The following is a 22271-nucleotide window of genomic DNA, read 5'->3' as shown; positions in this document are numbered from 1 at the left end:
TGCTAAGCATTTGTTTTGCCCGGGGTCACCCCTTTTTTAGAACACCCGAAGGGTGACAAAGAGCTATTGCTAAGCCTCTGCTGTCCGTCTGTCCTGTCTGTCAGCAGACTGTGATAGATAGATATTCGTTTAAAAAGGGTACGCAAGAAACATGGCAAGTATTGCATGAAATACATAACCGACCATTTTGCGTGGTCTGACAGTGACTAGCACGTTTTTCGTATATGATCGGCTTCGCAAGGGTTACACAAAACATTAACATATACACCTAAACCTTCCTCAAGAATCATTGTGAAAACCGCATGAAAATCCGTTCAGTATATTTGAGTTTATCGCAAACATACAAACATACAGGCAGACGCGGCATGGAGCTTTGTTTTGTAAGGTGTTGTAGTAATAATTTACACCTCAAGTTTGGAAGTAATTTATATAATTTTGTCTTAATAATATAAAGTAAGCAATAATAAAATTGTAGTCTACTAATTGTAAGATATAAAAGGAACAAAACATATGCGTCAGAAAAATCCAAATAATCGGTCTAGGTATTTGCATACGGCAATTATACATACATTTTCAAGATTCCGCTGAATTTGACCGTGTTATGATTATTTTTTATTCCTTGACTATAAATGCCAGACCAAAGTTTTATTTAACTCAAATAGCCTTCATAATGTTACTCCAGGGCATATTTACAAAGTTTAAGTGATTTTTGATACGCAAATTAGATATTAACTCTCTGTTTTTAATCGTCGTATTTACAGTAAAAAGCATCGTAAATAGCTGTTATACTATAAGTTAAATTTATGTTTGTTGAAACTTAGTGCTTTGACTAATGGCAAAGTTTTTATGGATATTTTTTAAAATTATAAACGTTTTTTATAAATAGATATTTTATTTCAGTATCAATATTTTACTGTCTCAGTGTCATTGTCGATAAAGTTAGACTGGGAGGCGTATTCTGATTGTCATAACAGGTTATGAAATTAATCTGGATTTGATGCGTCAGTGCCAAAAGTGGCATTCTTCAACCAGAAACATCACTTTTGACACTGAGAGATCATATCAAACTGTTACTACAATGAGAATAAACCTCTGGATTGAAAATATCTACCTTCAAATTTTCATAGATAGTTTCACCACAATAGCTTTTACCTTGCACTTAACGAGCGAATTGTTCTAATAAAATAACAATTTCACAATTTTGCTAGAACACACATAGAGGTGACAAAACCTTAACGAATACCATTTCGTTTTAAAAGGTACATATCTTTTCAGTAAATAGTTCCAAGCGGTAAAATAATAAATTTCCGACGGAAAAAGCAAACTCGGGAGTTCACAACGTTATAAATGATAGGAATCAGTCAAGCAGAAACGAGCAATCGAATCGATTCTGTATCGCCAATGATTTGCTTTGTTTTCGCGTAATTTACAGAGTCGGCGACTTAGTAAAAGGGGGTACAGGTTACGTAACAAGCACGGAAAAAGAATGTCAACGTACCTGTAGCATAGGCCGGCTCGAGGTCGTCCTCGTCGTCGGTGTGGTGGCGGCTAGAGGCGTGCGAGTGGGAATGGTGCGCCACTCCCACGTGCACGGGCTGAATGGGTTGCTCGTAGTGTTTGTGGTGGTCGACGTAGACGCGGTGGTGGTGCGGGCATGGCGCGGGCGGTAGATAATCGGCGAGCGTGCCACCGCGCGTTAATGTGGATCCTGCGCTTAACGTGCCTCCACCTCCACAGGAACCTAACGCGCTCCGCACCGATCCGAGATCCAAAGATGGCCGCCGTGACATCTCGTAGCTCTCTCCGAACAGCGCGCTCGCCGGCACCGCGTGTCGCACCTCATGTTGGTGGTGCGAGTGTCCGCCGTTCGATGAAGAATGCGGCGAAGCGGAGTGCTCGCGACTATCCCTTGACGTAGATGCCGTGTGGATGATGCTTTCATCGTGCGTCTCTAGCACTTCCCGCGCAGTCGGTGGATTAGGATGAGCGTGTGAAGCCGAAGTCCCAGCGCGGCGTGGGCTGCGCCCGCGATCGGGCATCACCGACGACGCCGACCAATATCCCCACGCCATTTTTATAAAGGTTAGTTCACCGCACTAATACAATCACTGTTATAAAAACTCGGAAGACCTTTGATCCTAGAGTGACACAACGTGGAGTGGGTTTTAGTGTGTCGGAGTGGCGTAATCCGAGCCCAGGTCGCGTGCCGAGGGGGGCGACAATTGTGTAAACGAACCTAATCTCCTTTGACGCCGACGCCGAGACAAAGCACCGTGGCCGCACGTGCACAAATATTTAGCTAAAAATATTCATTTCTAAACATTCATTCGTCGTATTTAGACCAGTGAGTTTTATTTCATATCACATTGCGTAGATAGGATCGCGGAGGCGCGTCGTTTCGCTAATTCGGGTTTATTCGTGAGTATTCGAGGCCAGTCGGCAGGCGGTAAATGAGATGGAAACTTGGCTGATATATAGCGATAAATAGGGGCAGTGGGTACAAGTTTATGAGCAGCACGCTGGACAAATGTGGACCGGCGGCGCATACATCACGGAACTAATGTACTTGCATAGAACATTAATCTTTCTGTTGGATCCATCTTTGTACGTATGCTAATAAGGTTTTCTCAGCTTGTTAACTCTGTGAGAGTTTGTGCTATTACCATTTCATACCGACATAATACGTTGTGCCTTAGTTTGAAATCGTGACGGTCTAAAGTGTCGTGTCAAAATGTTCTGCTTAAACACGCTTAGCATTATGTCTTCAAATAACTCATGCGACATTAAATTTAATGTGACACTAGCAACGAAAATTAACTCCATTAAAGCCAACCCAAAATCACGGAAAACGCCGAATGGGGAATTACAAATTCTTCTTTTGTTAGTTATATAAACTCTTCTTGACATTGAGGGTAATGAGGCAGAATCGCGATACTAAACAACACGCCCGTTTGATGTGCAATGAATGAAACAAATTATATCGCGAGCAATGGAAAGGAACTAAGCCAAAATTATCGCCTATAACGATTTTCCGCAACACGTATTTCAATACCTGGCCGTGAAAAATGTTTGGTTAGAACACTAAGTGAAAACGCGGCTTTAAATTGCATTAAGTTATTATTGCTGTCCGCAAAACCTAAAATAAATTGTAAAATCTGATGCCAGAAAGTTGTAGTGCACGCAAAGTTAGTCTAACTAAAGCGAATAAACTAAATCTATGCGGCAATCGTTTATACTAATAAATAAGCATTGGGTTAAATTGGTTTCACTACATATTTTCGAGTTAACGCTATCGGAATGTACATCTAGCTAGATGTTACCATACCATAAGGTGATCAATGTTGTTATTATACTCGTATTTGTGTCGTTAAATCATAGTTATTTTATACAGTTCAATAATTGTTTATCAAAATAGCTTATACTAAACCCTGAAAAATTAACCACTATGTTACTTAATTTTGAACCACGACCATATGTAATTACAAATACAAAAAAAAATACTAATACGTTTATTTCATTACTTTTTACAGCAGTTCATAGGTACAAATATTACGTAGGTAAGTAGGTAATTAACTCGTACAACGTAACAATAATTTATAATTTGAGCCTCGCCTGCAGACAAAAATATGTCATCATCATCATCATATCAACCTTTTATCCCCCACTGCTGAGCATAGGCCTCTCTTCTAGAACGCCACTTATCCTGGTCCTGAGCCAATCTCAGGTTTTTATTTGTACAAAAAAATTAGAAGGTAGACAATATAATTACATATTTTATGTGTTACATTTAATAAATTGCCAAGAAAGGCTTTAAGCTGTTCTCAAGTTCTCCTAACTACACAATATCGTATTTAATAACAGGATGCTCTAATTTAATCTTAAATATTTAATTTCACTCGATTATCACCGTAAAGACGTCCTAAATCTGTATAGAACCGCCATCTACCGCAAGTACCCCACATACATTACTTTCCCCTTCGCGACTCAATGACTCAAGATGCGGTTGCGTGCTCAGAACGTGTAACCCAACCCTTAAAACGCCAACGACTCCCCAACGAACCTTCTTATAGTACGTTTCAGGTACGAATGGCAGGTGCTTTAAATAGGTCAATCTGTTCTTAAGTGGCCACGAACCGAATACACTTCAATGTTTAACTGAACTTTTGTGAATTTTGGTATTGAAAGAGGATTTGGTTATGGTTAATAATTTCAGAACTTCGCTTTTATATTGCATTCGACGGAGAACTTAAATACGAAAACTGGTATAAGCTATGCATAAATTATAGTGATGAAGCAAATATTGAGTTTTTGTTTTGATTGAAAAGGCGATCGAGATTTTTATGCGATTCTTTGATATGAAAATGCCGTTTGAAGGAATATTGAGCGCCAAATTTTAATAGGTATACGTTATTGAGAACACTGATTTTACTGACAACAAGAGGAGGTCATACTGCTAGATTATGAACGACCTGTCTGTACACAATATGTACAACATCTATATCTCGTAGCGCTACCCTCGTAGCCGATTCCTGCGCTTTACCGCGTTGCAGAGGAAAACGACTACGAACAGAAAACCCGCCGAGCGAGTTCCCAGCACTCAATGTTAAGCAATTGTCATCACCTACAGATACCCGGCATTAAGTCCGCCTTTTGTAAAGTATTTTTTTTTGTGCAATAAAGATTAAATAAATAAATACTTGCAACACCAGAGGGATCATAAGTGCATTGCCGGGCTTTAACACATTCACCACTGAGCTACGGTCGTAGCAATTAACATGTGTTTCCCGGTATGTAGCGAAAATGCTTCGTAGGGGCAAAACAACAACGTGTCGTGATTAGCGCTGATTGGGTTAAAAGGTAATGCGTTCTTTTCTTGGGCGTTTCTAATCCATGGAGTATCAATTGCGCATTACAGAATGTAACATTTCAGGAAAAAATACATAACACTAGATGCATAGAAACAGAATGCAAGTGTGCAACAGTTTATCATTCCTAATCATGTTCAATTGGTATGCAAACGAGTCCTATACCTTATTTAAATTAAAAAAAAACAGGAAGCGTAGGGATGGATGGCCATGCATTGGGCGGACAGAATAACGTCAGAGACAAAAACCATATTACAGGCTAGCATACACTGGGCCCAAAATAGAGCGGTTTGGGGAGCACTGATAAAGAGTGTCCGCAGTCGTCACGTCCCGCAGCTATGAGGATACGACAAGGAAGAAGAAATTATGAAACAAATAAATCATGAGTTTATTTGTTTCATAATTTCTTCTTCCTTGTCGATTTGTATATCAAATAACTAATTAGGTGGTTTAATTAAGAGAACCCTTATAAATGCGCTAATAAAACAGCGCTCTCATATTTGATCTCAGTAAAAACATCACAATCTTCCGTCGTCCGCAACCTCTCACTTACTTAAAGAAATTCGAACGAGTATCATTCAAAGCTTAATGGTCCTCTCAAGTCAGTGAAACCTTTGAATATTAATAAGGACCGTGGTTGATTATAACGAATTAACCCAGTCAGCTCATCACGACACATTATCGTTTCTCTACGAATGATTATCGCTACATACGGAAAACCCATGCTATCGGCTAGGACGCAGCTTAGCAGATCAGAAAACGCATAGTCAGCGTAAGATAGTGTTCCAATGTATCGCAGCACGGTACCTGCTTATTCCTATGGTAACGAGGTGGTCAATTCCATTCTTCTAACTATGATAAAATGCACTAAATATCATCTCAAGGAAACGGACGTCTGCTAAAACTTTCCTGATTACCTTTCAACGCAATATCAAATAAAACTCTGTAAATACGTCTACTCAAACTCATTATACAATACCATCTAGAAGCTACCTTACCCTTCGAGCCCTTCGGTTGTCAAACTTCAGGTAATACTGAAAGTCCCGAAAAGGGTTGTCACAGAATTGGCTCTCGAAAGAAAGGTTCGTATGAGATATTCTTCGAGATATATTTGGTGTTTTCACGAAGTTATGTCGTATACCCTCGGTATTATACTTTTGGGTGCGCATTTTTTTTTGAATCAGGAGAAGATTACAAAAAGCCTTAAACTACTAATCTGCCAAACTGTAGAAATAAATATCTTACAGGCGAATTCGAATGTACAATGACATCAGAATGTAATCTGAATGATGTAATTTAGTTATCTCGCTCGTCAATATATGTACAGAACGAGCAAGAACGAGCGAAACACACAATAATGACATCATTTAGACGAAAAATAATAAAAATACAAGTGAATAAAAATTACCGAAATAATAAAAATTAACAATGCCATTCAATTTCCTAGAATGTACTTAGTAGCCATACCTTAAGTTAACGGAGTTTTAAAAAAAACACCATGTCTTTTCAATTGTGTTTTTAACGTTCTGAGATTTGATCGAAAACGTTTTGGTTACACACCCGCTTGCACTTCGACATTTCCAAAACATGCAAAAGTAAAAATCAATAATAATCCGACTGATTTTGTATAAGATAATAAAACCGTTGTTTTCTAGTTAACCACAAAAAAGTCTTATTTGTCTACGTTACAATTATTGTACTTCCAATCAAGATTAAACTCATTACAAAAGGGGGATCAACTCCGCTACGTGAATGAGCATTCCAGCGGGAATGCAATCGAAGCTGCAATCGAAGATCTCGACTTTAACCAAATGACATATTTTAATACAAACACCGCTCCGCTTACGACCTTGTGCTTGGGATAACTCCCTCTTAATACAATGTGACCTATTATAATACAAATACTCCGGCACTTAAGACCTTTTGTTCGTAAGTCGTTCTTTGCGAGCGGAGGTGAAATTAAATTCCCACACTTGTGAGACAGGCACCAATAAGTGTGTCTGTCCTTTGAACAGATTTAACACTTCCTTTGTCGAGTATCTGTCCATTTCTGCCATAAAAATTGAAACAGAAAATTGGTTTTGTTCCGTTTCTTGAACGCAACAGATTCTGTATGGGAATTAGAGTGTTGCAAACGCAAGTTTTAAAATTGCTTTCTAATATTAAACTTTAGTGTGTAAGTTACTGTCTGTGCACAAACAAGCTGATTTGTGTACAAGTGTAATTTTTGATACCAATAATCTGTGTCTTATATTATATTATTCCACATTGAAAATGTGGTTATGAATTTTTAATTATATTGTATTTTTACGCACAGAAGAACATACATATTACGTTAGGTATATAATGGTCATACGACGGGAACAATAAAATCACACATCGTCAATATATTTTAGTGATATTACATCAAATCACAAGTGACAGAAATACAATAGGTAGCAATGTGCTATAGACTAGCCAATTTCGTTTTATTTTTAGTAGACTATTTAAGGTATTGCTTATTCGCGTCCATAACACAAGTAATTATTTCCCAAAATGCTGGCGCAACAAAAGCTGGGGGGATAGCAAACAATATTTTATATTTATGGACGAACCAAACGTATTTCGTTAACTTAACGAGAGCCATTACTCTCTAGAGATATATGAAGGGAAATGGAATCAATATTGAAGGCTTCAGAAGTGCCTATATACGGTAAATCTATTCTTAACCTGATGAATAAAATAAAGTCTAGACGATACACGATGCGATGCTTAAAAAGTCTATAAATCTACCTATACCTATGTGTCGTACTTCGAGTCTCCTTCCTTTAGTTTATTTATTTATTTAAGAGAGAGAAATATATAACATCGTTACTCGTGTGATTTACAGTAATCTCGCTGTACTCAAATGTTACCTATTAGTTACCATGAATAATTGAAATATCCCTCTAGTCTCAATAAAATAGAAATCAAAATATTTGGAGTTTTATACCAAGTAAGAAATTTCCTTGTATAGACAAAAGTAAGCACCATAAATAAAGACGTTATACCATGCTCACATCAGCGCAATAAGGATTCTCACAGTTATAACTGTTAATATTTTTTTTTACTAAATGCGTATTCGTGGATCGGGTCTACTTGCGAACTGTTTTAACATGGTCACTTTGTCATAGACATAGACATAGAAAATTTTGATTCAACATCACATGAAATGGCAGAGTTAACAGACAGTGACATTTAATACAAATAAGCCTTAAATTCAGACTTAAAAACTAAGAAATTGAGTTGTATATATGAGGGAGAAATATTCATGAGTGTTAAAAAGGAGCTTGCCTCAGCATAGTGTTGCAGTGTATTTACACATGACTAAACAATCAAATTGCAGTATTTTTAACTTTACACGAAAAAATCGACCAGTGTTACCTTAACGACACCTGTACCCCTAGTGTAAATAAATTCGATTTCCAAACGTGACGTACGCGTTTGCGTTTAGTCTCATTTTGTATTGGATTTAGAAAGAGCGCGCCAAGCGGGACGTTTTGGAACCTCAAAATCCTATACAAAATGAGACTTAACGCAAACGCGTTCGTCACGTTATGATGTCGATCAAAGTTACACTAGGGGTACTGATTGTTGGAAAGTGATAAAAACACTAAAATTGTAGCTCTGTACTAGTAGTTTTATAGTAGGTAAATAAAATCCTGCCCTTGTTTGTAAAAATCTATAGTAACTTCTAAGATTCATCTACCGTTATTTTTCTCGGCTTAAACTGAACGTGAGCAACAGTGGAGCGTGCAGGGTTAACAAGGGGTCACTGGCCGTATTAAGACTCGGAAAATGAACGGCCTTAAATGGGCTCACAAATTACTAGTTGCACTGACAGGGCACTGCTTAGCGGTAGGGTTTAGTCACCGCTGTCGGTTTTCAACGTCTAAGTTATAGGTACAAGTTTATCTATCTTTGTTGTTCTATGTGCCAGTCTTTAGGAGTTTGTAGGTACATAAGTAAATCAAAATACATATTATTCTATAAGGTTACATAAGAGATACGCTGGGGCAAGAGAAACGCTTGTAGAGAACCCTCAAAAACAAAACTACTTTTCTCTTACCTCGCATAACCTTATATCCGCTTAAATCGCAGAAAGAAAGAAATAAATATTCGACATTCTTACACAAATTGACTAAGCCCCACAGTAAGCTCAAGAAGGCTTGTGTTGTGGGTACTCAGACAACGATATATATAATATATAAATACTTATATACATAGAAAATACCCATGACTCAGACACAAATATCAATGCTCATCATACAAATAAATGCCCTTACCGCCGGGATTCGAACCCAGGATCATCGGCTTCATAGGCAGGAAATATATTCTTCATCTCAGTTTTAAAGTTATTACAGTTTTTTAATGCAAGTGAAATTGCAAGGGAAAGTTGGTGCTAGATAAAAAGAAGCCATTTTGGATAAAAATATTATGATTTAAGGCGTGTACGAAATACCTCGAGGAGGTTCCAAAGACACTATTTATACTGCCGTTACTAAGTCAGTAGTTGTTAACTGGCACTTCTAAGTGCATTAAAACACGCCTAAATGAAAGACAAAAGACCTCTAAATTTACTAGCTTCCCTTAATATGAACACAAGTTCACGTAATAACAAGCGGGAGCGTATAGGAGTTATTTTGGGCCGGAAATGAGCCTTGCTCTAATGGCCACTTATAGAATTATGCCTTTAGAATTACGGGAGCGGCGGAAGTGGCACTGGGACCTCGTAAAGTTGAATAAAACATAACGAGAGTCTGTATACTTGATAGTAGCTTAACTTGCTTTTAGGCTCGATTGGTTTAATCCTTCTGCAATGGTACAAGGGCTAAGATGGTCGGCTCTTTATCATTTGTCACCATACCTGTCACGTTCTAACAAGTATGTAAGCGCGAAAGTGACGTGCATAGTGACAAGTGATAAAAATGGAACCATGCTGCCAATGCAGATGTAACGCCTGTTTAGGATGGTCGACCATGATAGGCGGCAGGGCTTATACTTACTACGTCAATTGATCAACATAATAAACTATATCGTTTGCAATTACCCCGCTATTCTCATAAAAGCAGCGCCAGCGAGGCAAATGATGGGTCTAATAGCGTAAGCGAGTGTTTGAATGAAGAATAAACTCGCACGATTGTGTACTTTCATTGCGGTATAAGTGCATATTTATCTATATGACTGTGTTATTTCCACGAAAGCGTTTTCTGATTCTTTCCCAGAATGCTTTTCCTAGAAAAAAGTTACTTTTCCTAAAAAATATATGCACAAAATTCTTTCGAAATTGGCGTACAAAACAAACGAAATAATCGATTAAACAAAGATAGACGCACAGGCGGAAGGCTCCTATTTTATTACAGCCAACTATATTATCCCTCTCAGTTGATAACATCTATGATTTGTTGCCCATATAGCAAGTAAAAGAGCAATCTGCTGGCTGTAAATCACGTTGAAGTATTTATAGGCAAATGAACGGTTACTAGAAATAACGTATGAAGTAATACGAGTATGACACGGGTCGCGCTGCGTGATATTCGAAATTAAAGTTCTCGATGGGGTTTCCAACTAAACTCGTTATATTGGGCTGAGTAAATAAAGGTTTGATAGTGCCTCATTATTCACAATATTAGATGAAACAAAAGCTAACACAAAAAAGTATCAACTTAACAATTTGTATGTCATAATGCTGTTGGCTGTTTGTGAACCTAGATTATATTACTCATATAAATTTAGGAGTATATTTGAAATTTGAATGCCTTAATTTTTTTGTCAGATTTTTCTTAATTTTGGCGACAGTCTTTTGATCTAAAAGGCGCATTTAATCACGCGTTTTTTTGCCAATTGTAGGATTTAAGTACGTTCTTTCTTAATTTCTGTAAATATACAACGTATGAAGATTTTTCCTGTTTAATTTTCAAGTGTGAAAACCCTTTTTTAACTGAATTTCTTAAAACATAACAAGAAACATGTAAAATATGCCACGCATGCGAAGAGTCAATAGCTATAAATCTTCACACGTTAAATACCGGTAATCAAGGCTGCTATTGTCGCTTACCGTTCGCAGTGTTGGCCTCGAAACCAGTCGTAGCGTGGACTCGAATTGCTTACAGTTCTTATGGATTGAGGTCCTTAGTGGTGGACGGTAAGAATTTCGAATCAGGAGGCGAATTCCAACTTTAAAAATTTATTGAATTATGCCATTGCTGGCAATAATACATCTAAAACTTATATGATTATCAGCGCTATCTTTCTTGCTATACCGCAGTGATTGTATGTACAGTCGCCATCACATATATCGGAGCGGCCGAGGTGCTCAAATATATTTGAGCACGCACTCTAGCGCCTAGTCAATAGAGGCGTGTTCAGATTTTTGTGAGCACCCTGGCCACTCCGATATATCCGATGGCGACTGTACATACTCAGGAAATTGGAACGAGGTCAATTATGCTTTGTCAATTCGATATGGTTTTCATCTTATTAGATACGACCTTGGCCGTGAGCACAGCGTTAGCGGCTGGCGCTGATTGGTCCTGACGAAATACAATCAGAAGTCGTCTCATAAGGCAATGCGCACTTACTGGTGCGCGTGACACGCTTCACAACAAAACAGAATTGGCTTCCGGATGCCGAAGGATTTAGTAACAAATGCTGACAAAAAATTCTGAAATGATTTTTTCGGCTCCAACCCTAATCTGCAAAATAAAAGGCATTGTTTTTTTGCACTGTGGTAGCTACCAAATTTCTCATTTATAAGAAGGATCAAGCTCGTTTAAAAGGCAATTTTAGAGTTCTACTTATATGGTTCACATTTACTTAAGAGCTTTTTGTTATCTCCGAATATTTTTACCTGAATGTGAATGCAGGTGATCAGTCGTCCTACATTACCCAATCTCCAAATGATGTTCCATGGATTTGAACCATATAAGTAGAACGCTAAAAATGCATTTTAAAAGGGCTCGATTTTTCTCCCTTATGTCAAATGCGGTAGTAACCACGGTGCATAAAATAAACAATGCCTAAAAAATCATCTCATAAAATTTCAACTATAGTTCGAATCTAATCTTAGTCTCTATTTCTTAAGTGCATTCATACTGATTTATTTCGTTCATACTGATTAACTGGTGCGAGCGAGATGCTGCAGTCATAGAAGAAATAGGCTTTAACAGATCTTAGGGTTTCAGTCGAAAAAATCGTCTCAGAAAATTTCAACTATAGTCCGAATCTAATCTTGAGTCACTATTTCTTAAGTGCATTTCGTTCATACTGATTTATTTGTGAGAGCGAGATGCATAACCAGTCATATCAGTGATCAATTTATAAAATTCGAATGCTCTCCAGGTTGTTTCATGATCGTTTGGAAACGAAACGTTTGAGGCTAGAATTAATTAGGACATCAAAGAGTGCGTGATTTCTGCGCCGCGAGGAGCGGCTTACGGGGATCACGCGTGATTATGTTCAAAAGGAATTTTAAGGCAATTTGTTGATTGTCGATCAAATTCTCGGAGTAAAAGATAACTTTCGCATATATGCAAGGTATTTTTTATTATCATTTGTTTTTATTAATTAGCCACTACTGCTAGTAGTACACCACTAGTACCACCGTAGTGTGTGTTGTGGATTTAAAAAATGTACTACCTGTTAGCTAGCTGTATGAACGATCGTACTCACAGGATTCAAATAGTAGCGACGTATTATACATTGTTTTTAACTCTTAATTACAGCATATTAATTCATAGAAATCACAAATTATGCGTGAAAATTTCATGTGATATATTTTACCTTCATATTATGCCATAAACATAAAACATTATTATTAAATTACTGATCGAATTTAATAGTTTATTCTTAGAAATAAGTAACAACTCAGAACATGGATATTAATAATTTCTAGGTATTAATTATTCAAATTATACGAGGTATTTCATTGTTTTAACCCTCGCCTCGGTATCACACGTGTGATTAAGTAACTCAATTTGGGTCGTAGCGACTCAGTATCCGACGTGAGTATAGTATGGGTCAAATTGCTTAGCATCAATTTTTTGTATGGTGGTATTTCGACAGGTTAAATTGAATAAGATTATGTTTGTTTTAAAATAAAACTTATTCAGCGACCACAACTTAGAATATCAACATGTTAATAAATGTAGCATATTATACTATGAGAATTACAATTTTTAAAATAGTGTATACTTTTTAAAAACAAGAACTCAACAAAATACCTTCAAGATACCGTCCGTATCGTAGAGTATCATTTCTACTACAAGTACCTTGTTTACAGCTGTGCTACGAGGTCACGGCGTAGCAAGTGTTCGTAGCATGTGCTACGAATAGCGTAGAAAATAGCGAGAAGCATTTTCAGACTTGGGAGATACTTTTTTGCTATTCAACGTATACGCATTAACATACAGTTTACAGATTTACTTATTTGTATATGAAAATATTGTTTACGGCTTGGTTTACCCACGCCAGAACCGAAAATATAAAGTTTTATTTAAAAAGTGGGCCCGATGTTTAATGCATAAAAAATGAGGAGCAAAAGGACGGATAAATATAAAATATTGAGTAATGATGAAATGGGTCAGGTTGTTAGTATAAAAAATGCAAAACATATTTTATTTCGGTTACATAAGAGGTAAAAGGGGCTGACGTAAAGATTTTACTAAAATTTTCCCGTACCCATTTGATGAGTGTCTAGTAGAGTAATTACATAATAAATAAAATAGAAAATCGTTTTCTAAATAAATGAAGGGGTAATCTTTTTAAGGTCTAGACTCATTAGCAACCGAGCTGTCAAAGCTGTACAGAAACATGTCAAATTAGCGCCCCTCCTTGAAAAAATTAGGAAGCCAACATTTCCCCAGAAGGTCCCATTACTTAAATGTCAGGCTACGTTAATTAGGGAGAGTCATTAGAAGCGATTAAAAAAAACTTGAGCCTGTTTGGAATATAAAAATAGCGGAAATATTCTTCTAGCGTTTCTTTACAAGTTGTATTTGGAAATACGACTTTGCTTCGTGGGATTAAGGCTTATTTTAGATTTTCTGCTGATGAACTATAAGAGGTCGATAAGTGTGAGTATAGGAACTGTAAGAGTTTGGAAAATAATGAGTGATTTAGAAAGCTTATACTTAATCTATTAGTATTATTATGTATATGATTTCGAAAAATCTGAAATTATCTTTAAGTTAAAGAGCCAGGGATGTCGACAAGTCACGTACAGAGATTTAATAGATTAGTTTAAGAATGTATATTGGCTATTAAATAATAAAAGGCCCTAAAGGTAGTATATAAAAAATTTACAACTACGAGGGAAAATTAAGCAATATTAATTATTATTATTTATTTACTATGGACAAAAGTACCTGTCGAGTGTTTTACATTGTATTTATATTAGCAAAAATCTCCATTACATTTTTTTAAAGAAATTGGATATATGTAAATACTTAGATATATAAAGAAAATCAGAATAACATTTATTTCATAGTAAAACGTAACGTATAATAAGAAGAGGTCATTTCGAAACTTCCTTGAAAATTTAGGGGAAATTCTGTAGTAGTTGTTAAGCATCAGGGGCTAAATATTTCTATATACTCACATTTACGTTAGTACCTATGTTAATTTTAGCTTATGAAGGTAGAATTACAATTATGAAGCTAATCAATTTCGCAGCGCCCGGGCTCGTTAACAAGAATCCACTAAGACGTTTGACTTACAATATTAAAGGCGAATATGTATTCCAATGTTTATAGCAACGTTAACCCTCAAGTTTCAGCGAGGGCTGCTCTTAATGCTAGCGATACCTGACTCATAAACAAACCGAAATCTTTAAGGTCAACCAGCACTCGCGTTGCTAGGTTTAAAGCGCGGGCGGGGCGTTCTAACCTTGCACGATTTACAAAATGTACACACGTTTGTACCGAGTGACAGTGATTTGTTTTATCGGTGTCAAAGGAGACGCGTTCTTACGCAATGTGTTGAACACACGTGGCTGTGTCTGTGTAGGTGAGGCGCGTGTCGCGGCCGTGTCGCGCGACGTGCGGCCAGCGGCGCGGCCGGTGCGGGACTGGGCCGACGAGCCGCCCGCGCCTGCGTTCTACGACACCTCCGATTGATGTAATATTTATCTTGGATTAAGAACTGTATAAGAGGCGAGCGCGCGCTCGGTGTATTTAGGTATACAACAGTCTGATACTTTTGGAAAATGATAGCGTTTTGCCTGAATAGTTTTAGTGGGAACTAAGTTGTGGAGGCCTCGGCCGGATCAATCGTTCGTGTTCGGGGTCGCTCGGGCGTGTTCGTGTGACGTCACAACGACGCAAGCGCCCCGACAGGTGGGCGCACTGCGCACCTATCATATGATTATGACGTTTCCGCCGATTGCCGCTGAAATTGGCTGCGGTTAGTTTGCGCGATCTCTGCTGGATTTTGTCACATTTGCTGCCGATATGTGGGTTAGCGCGTTATTTGGTTATGACATATCTGTCATAAGCTAGGTGCTCACGACTAGATGAAATGATAGTTAGGTGTAGTGTTCACGTTTTATCAGTAGAACGAAATGTATGCGCTCGCCTTTAAACTTGACCTTCACTGATTGTTTACATGTGCAACCTCAGGCCTTTATAGCCTTAACAATTTACCAAAGACTAACGGCCCCTAACATACTTTATGAAGTATAAGATTGCTGAAAATTACATTTGACAAACACAAAAATTTTGACGTTAGTTTCTATTTCATATTGAGTAAAGCCTGCTGTCTGCAGAATTATTTTTTAGTTTTATTTCTCACTTCCCTTAATATTGATATAAGTACCAACCGACACGCTATATTGAATTTGAACTACATGAACGATCATATAATAACTATTTTTACAAAATGTTCTTAAAGTGGTTCACCGACCATGTATTGGAAGTTTAACACGACTGTGGGTTTATGAAATGAATGAAATGAGTTTCATAGGATCACACGAGTGTTTTAATGGCAAATTATCGGAATTCCTCTGTCATGGGCATGGGTGTTTCCTATGTATTTATATATCTTTGTCTAAGTACCCACAACACAAGCCTTATTGAGGTTACTGTGGGACTTAGTCAATTTGTGTAATAATGTTCTATAATATTTATTTATTTTGCAGGTACGACGGTACAGTGACAAGTTATTTTTCAAAAATCGATAACTTTGTTACTGCTAAAGCATTTGCAGCAATTATTTCTATTAAGCCAGGCCACATATTTCGACTAACGTGTAGAGTTTGTGAAGTTAGGGCTTGTAGAGTTAGAAGCTTATTGGCTCTACATGAGATCTGATAACTTTTTGACAGTGCGAGCCTTATAGTTTCGTCTTGGCAACATTTTACATGAAAATGTTTTTGGTTGAAATAATATATTCAGGAACCGCAAAAGTGACGTTTTTAATAAAAGAATTATGACTTTCGACACTGACAGATCGGCATCATATCGGAAACAGATCGAATAACTAAAACTCGAATTGGCTTGTTATTTTCTAACTTCTAAAGGGTTTTCTCTAATAATACCAACCAAATCAGGCAAAAATATTTATTCTTAACATAAACCCGCTACGGAACTCCAATAAAATTAAACAAATTGTGAACTTCGCAGGGTATCAAAGTTTGTAATTTGGAGTCAATTCGTTAATTGTTTCGGATTCGAGTCGGAGTTACGGAAGGTGTCGGAAAAACAGTTTAACTCTGGAATCCGAGTTAAAAGTCAGCTGAACGTGAGCCGGGCTCGTGCACCGAAAAGTCCGTTACCGTTAAATGGAGCTACTTTGCTCCAATATTTCCTCCACTTTAAGGAAATCTTGTATTTTTTATTATTCTTTTATTATTATTCTTTATTTAATCTTCTTCTACTACCTAGCGTTATCCCGACCTTTGCCAGGGTCCGCTTTCCTACTTGCTTTCCTCAACTTTGCGCGATCCTAGGCGTCCTCTCGCGTGAGCCCGTTTACGCCCATATCTGTTTTCACGACATCGAGCCATTGCTTTTTTGGTCAGCTCTGGGGTCGGGGGCCATCAAGGGCCAAATATCATCTATCGGTGTCACAAAAAACATTTCTGCAACCAGAAAAGTCACTTTTGACACTGATAGATAATATCTATAGCAAATCTAGATCAAATTAATAACCTGTTATTACAATCAGAATACGCCACATATTGTTTTATCTCCACTTAATATGTGTAAAATGTATATTGTCTATCTTTTTTTGTTGTTGTTTGAGAACTGCAATAAAGGACTACTGCATTGTATTGTAGAGTGGAGCGAAGTATCGCCAAACAATAACGTAGTATACATTCTAGATCAGAGCTTTTCATGAAAAATCTCAACATTCTAAATCGACATCTTCAGGTGGCGCATTGAGTTTGAAATTTTGGAAAACATATATTTTAATAAGACTAATATTCAAGCAATAAATTTCTAAATTATGACGAAAATTATATATTTATTTGTAAATAAACACGTAAAAGTGCGATAATTCCATAAGTTTTTTGATTGTTTTTTGGTAATATTATTGTATTCCTTAAATTGTTATCACACATACTTATGTAAAGTGTTTCTCGCCGCCTAGTACCCATAGAACAAACTTGGCTTAGTTTGGGGTTAGGTTGATCTGTGTAAGATGTCCCCTGATATTTATTTATTTATTTCTATAAAATAAAAAAATCAATCCACCCTATATGCATTGTGTTGTGTAATAAAAAGGCTTTACAATATAACAAGTACCATCGCGAACATAACGGCATTGGAAACAAATAGCAGATGGTATTCACACGTTTATAAATGCCGCCGATAGTCCCGGGAATATATTGTGTCTAAGGGCATTTGTTACGGTGACACAACACGTAGAAGCAACATTCGAGGCACGACACTTCATTGACACTTTATAGTGCGAAATGTAACCCATTAGGAGTTTAGCTAATAAATTGAAGTGTTTTATTTGTAAATATAGGTAAAATTACAGAGGTGGTCAATTTATATATGTAGTTAAATGAGTAAATATTATAAGATATATAAGATACACAAATTGTCAAAGCCCCACAGTAAGCTCAAGAAGGCTTGTGTTGTGGGTACTCAGACAACGATATATATAATATATAAAAACTTAAATACATAGAAAACACTCATGGCTTAGGAACAAATATCCGTGTTCATCACACGAATAAATTCCCTTACCGGGAGTTTCACTATAATAATATGTTGCCAAAAAAACTTAGTACTAGAAACATAAGTATTTTGCTCATCCAGTATTACCTACTAAAAATATATATTAAGTACCGGTCGTTTATGTAAAAATAACGTATACAGACACGTTTAAATCATCGTTTATTTGAGAGAAAAGTAAAGTCCTGGGACTAAATTGTGCCGCGTTCAGGGAATTTTATGTTAGTAGTGACACAACACGTAGTTGTTCCAACATTTATACACGTATTGACAGCATGAAAGGTCGGATAGAAGTTTAGCGAAAAACATGTCCTTTATTTATTTAGTTTGAAGCAATAAATTAACTTATTTACTTTTTTTCAAATATTTGGAAAAAAGTACCTAAATTTTATAGTTAATTGCAGACCAAAACAAAACTATATTTACAATTAGGTACTGAGAATGGCCACAGGAATACATTATCGCGCTCAAGAGATCTATTACCACCATATGCTACATACCAATGCTCAAGTTGACGTGAAAAATATGTCACAGCATGTCACTTGAACTTAGAATATAGAGAATACAGGGTGACTTCAAATTGGTAATACAAAATCAATGTTTTACACATGAATGAATGAATGAATGAATAGAGCTTTATTAATTCCATACAGATTGACTTAAATTAAATTACACATAAATATTACCATTGATAAATTGATTATTGCATGCTAAGTACAATAATTAATAATACATTTAAACAAAATTTAAAGGAAAAATATCAACAACATGCAATAATTTAATTATTTGTGAATAAAATTAATATTTTAAGACTCCTATTATTATTATTATGTATTACATTATTATTTTTATTTATTTATATTATTTTAAATCTGTGTGGACCCCCTTCGGTAAATAGAGAAGGTAGCTGGAAAAGGGTGAATAGAAGTAGCGAGAAATAGAACAACCTGGTTTTACACATAGCTTCCCTTAACTAAGCCCCTCAATTAAGTTTTATACTTTTAGAACAATCACGTTTTTTTTAAGTTTTACTTTATCCCATTTTTTTACGCTTCACATGGTTATCCTAACAAAGTGATTAAGAAATAAGTGTCTATAATATCAAATTAACACTTTCCTTTTTGGTTATCAATTACCTGCCACATTATTTATAAAGTAAACGTGTTTTGATTAGAAATTGATTGGCACTTGTCAAAGAAAATAAGAGTAACAGATATGAATGGCAGTTAGGTATTTAATGTGGGGTAACCACACTTCGGGTCTTTAATTATTTCTTTTTTTTATTGTAATAATTAAATACAGCTAATTTTAACAACGGGATTAATGTAGTATACTATTTTGCCTAAGCTGAACCACAATCAAGTGTTGTGTATTACCAATTTGAAGTCACTCCGTATCGACAACAAATAAGTGCCTGAAAAACAAAATATAATACGCTATTTAAAGTATAGAATTATACATAAATATAAGTTTAAATAAAAATTTCACATTATAAGCCACCTAAATGCTCGTACAATGAAATATAGAAACAGTGAGCAGCACTCGAGCGTCAACAGTTCGCCGCGCTGTCGATGGCACCACAAATAAGCGAACTATCCCGGAGCGGAGCGGGTTAGAATTCTATTGAAAATGTACACGAGAAAACTACCAATACTAGTATTTAAAAAAAAAACGGACGACTGCGAGTCGGGCTCGCCCACCGAGGGTCCCGTACTTTTTAGTATTTGTTGTTATAGCGGCAAAAAAAATACATCATCTATGAAAATTTCAACTGTCATAGACGGACGGACGGAAGGACAGCGGAGCTGTAGTAATAGGGTCCCGTTTTACCTTTTGGGTACGGAACCCGAAAAACGAGGTAAACACGAGGATTTATAAGATACGAGGTCGTCTCATGTCAATCAAAAAGTGAAGAAAAAAAAAGATGAATAAGTAACGAAGAAGCGCTTACAAAGAGCTTTGATAAACTAATGTTTTTTAGCATGGTTTAGTATTCAGAAAGGCAACCGATAAAAAAAAATTACCGAATACCTGAACAATGTTTCAAAAATATATTTACACTCCTTTAAGACACTCACGGCCCGATTCAAACTTTAAGATACGTCAAATATTAGGTCTAGATATGACATTGGTCGGATACGTCAGTGCCAAAAGTGACGTTTCTTTAAACAAAAACGTCACTTTTGACAGTCAGCCCGATTCGAAGAACTATTAAGACACGTTTAAGATCTTGGAAATATCTTTAAAAGATCGATAACTAAACGACGTGTCAAAATTGACGTTTATTTCGATTCTGCAGTGATTCCAATAAGATCTATCTACGATATTTCTAACGTCAAAGTGACATTGGTTGCCCGAATCGAGCTGCTTCTGTCAAGTATACGACATACAAACGACATCTAAATGAGAACTTATCTAAACCAGAACTTATCGTTATCGTATCTCATTCGTCGAATGGGGCCGAGTGTAAATATATTTTTACAACGTTAGCTTATAAACATGTTTGTAAACTCGACTGTATCTTTAATATGAAAACTAACACTACAAAATGAGACGATAATCTGCAGATGTCAGCGGCTCGACAAAAACAGGGAAGATTAAACAGACACTGTGGGCATTTGACAGAAAATTCGCCTCGCATATCTGCAAAATATTAACGTTACATTTTTTAAGGTAACTTTGAAATTGATGACATTATTCTAGTTATTTTTTATATTCATAAATCAATGTTATATTTATGAAATCTATTTATCATGTTTGATCAAGCATAACTATACAAACATTTATTTTTAAACTAGCTTCTGTCCGTGACTTTGTCTGCGTAGAGTACGATTCCCGGGCGTCAAACTATCTCCATATAAAATTTCATTGAAATCGGTTGACTGGTTTAATTTGAGATTGAAGAGGTAATAGATTTTTTTTATTATAAGTCATCTCTATAGTCAGTCTATAACATACTAAAAGTATAGCATAACAAAAGAAAAAAAAATTAAACATAGAATAAATAAATAATTTACCACGAAATGGTCTCAGCTCAGCATAAATGTTAACCCAAAAGTCAGCGCTGATATTCCGGCTAGACCATTTGTGGGTCACGAACGCAGCTGTACGAACCGGTATAAAACTGAACGCGACTTTGCCTCCGCGAAGGACCGCCATATTAAAGCCTATCTTGAGTCCTACTGCTGGGCAAGGGCCTCGTTCTTCCGCCACTTATCACGGTTTGGTGCATGTTCCGCCAGTCGTTGCAAAAAGCGTCGAGGTCATCCCGCCATCTCTTTTATGGTCTGCCTCTGCCCCGGCTATTCTGCGGTCTCCATGTGGCCCACCAACTGACAGAGACAGTTATTTATGCATTTATAATATAGGTAGAAAAGTCGTCGTTACGGCCTTTCGATTAGGAGAGACACGCTGAGCTGGCACGAGGGAGATGTCGCTTCGGAGTTGATGATTAAAACAGCGTAATTTAGTTTCAAAGATTATATTGACTGTATTACAAGTCACAAGATTAGTACTGTACTGTGAGAGGAGCTGACCCGGAATGATGCTGGAGCGTCGGAGCACCCCTTTTATACGCATCTTTACAATGTGTAGTTAGGAAATCGCCATGCATATGAGTAACACTCTCAAGTTCACTTGAAGTCGTAAAATATCGATTTTATTACTAGAACGTGACAAAAAGAATAGAAATGTTCTTGACCGAGGATTAGTCAAGTAACTAGAACTCATTTAAATAATATGTGTTAATACAAGATTCGCATCGTGGATTTTTAGGGTTCGTTACTATATGCGTGGTGGTTCCTTAACTAGGTTGGAATTACCCTTGTTTGAAGAAACGTTACTATTGACACTGACATGTCCGATCCATATCGTATCTAGCCCTAATATTTGACGTATTTTAAAGTTCGAATCAGGCCGTTGAGCTTCAAGCTCAAGAACTCCGAACTTTAAACCGCAACCGTCTATTGAAACATAAATAGATATTAAGCCGATCGATCTTATATAAATTCAGCAACGATTGCTCCTAAGCGGCTGTAGACGTGCTACGAATGCCACGCGTAGCACGTAGGTGCTACGCCGTAGCCACGGCTACGGTCTCTTGGGTAACTTTGAAAATGTCTTAATAAAAGATTTCGCTTTATAAATTTAGACTTTCAATCTGAGGAATATAGTTGAGATTGGAATGAAAAGTTAAAAAAATATGAGG

At 36.7% G+C, this 22271-nt stretch overlaps 2 protein-coding genes across 2 annotated transcripts in view; both read right to left on the bottom strand.

Annotated features, from left to right (window-relative positions):
* Positions 1-15062, bottom strand: part of LOC133526592 (atypical protein kinase C-like) — a 181643-nt gene extending 166581 nt beyond the window's left edge. The window contains exons 1-2 of the mRNA XM_061863282.1: positions 14853-15062; positions 1499-2138 (exon numbers count right to left, since the gene is read on the bottom strand). Coding sequence (XP_061719266.1) covers positions 1499-2072 — 574 coding nt within the window. The 5' untranslated portion in view covers positions 2073-2138; positions 14853-15062. The remainder of the gene's footprint in view (positions 1-1498; positions 2139-14852) is intronic.
* Positions 1-22271, bottom strand: part of LOC133526591 (atypical protein kinase C-like) — a 222374-nt gene that overhangs the window by 67834 nt on the left and 132269 nt on the right. The window lies entirely within an intron of this gene.

Source organism: Cydia pomonella, chromosome 16 (genome assembly GCF_033807575.1).
Source record: "Cydia pomonella isolate Wapato2018A chromosome 16, ilCydPomo1, whole genome shotgun sequence".
In the NCBI taxonomy this organism is placed as follows: Eukaryota; Metazoa; Arthropoda; class Insecta; order Lepidoptera; family Tortricidae; genus Cydia; species Cydia pomonella.
Note: the sequence above shows the minus strand (reverse complement) of the source record. Positions and strands in the feature narration are given on the sequence as shown.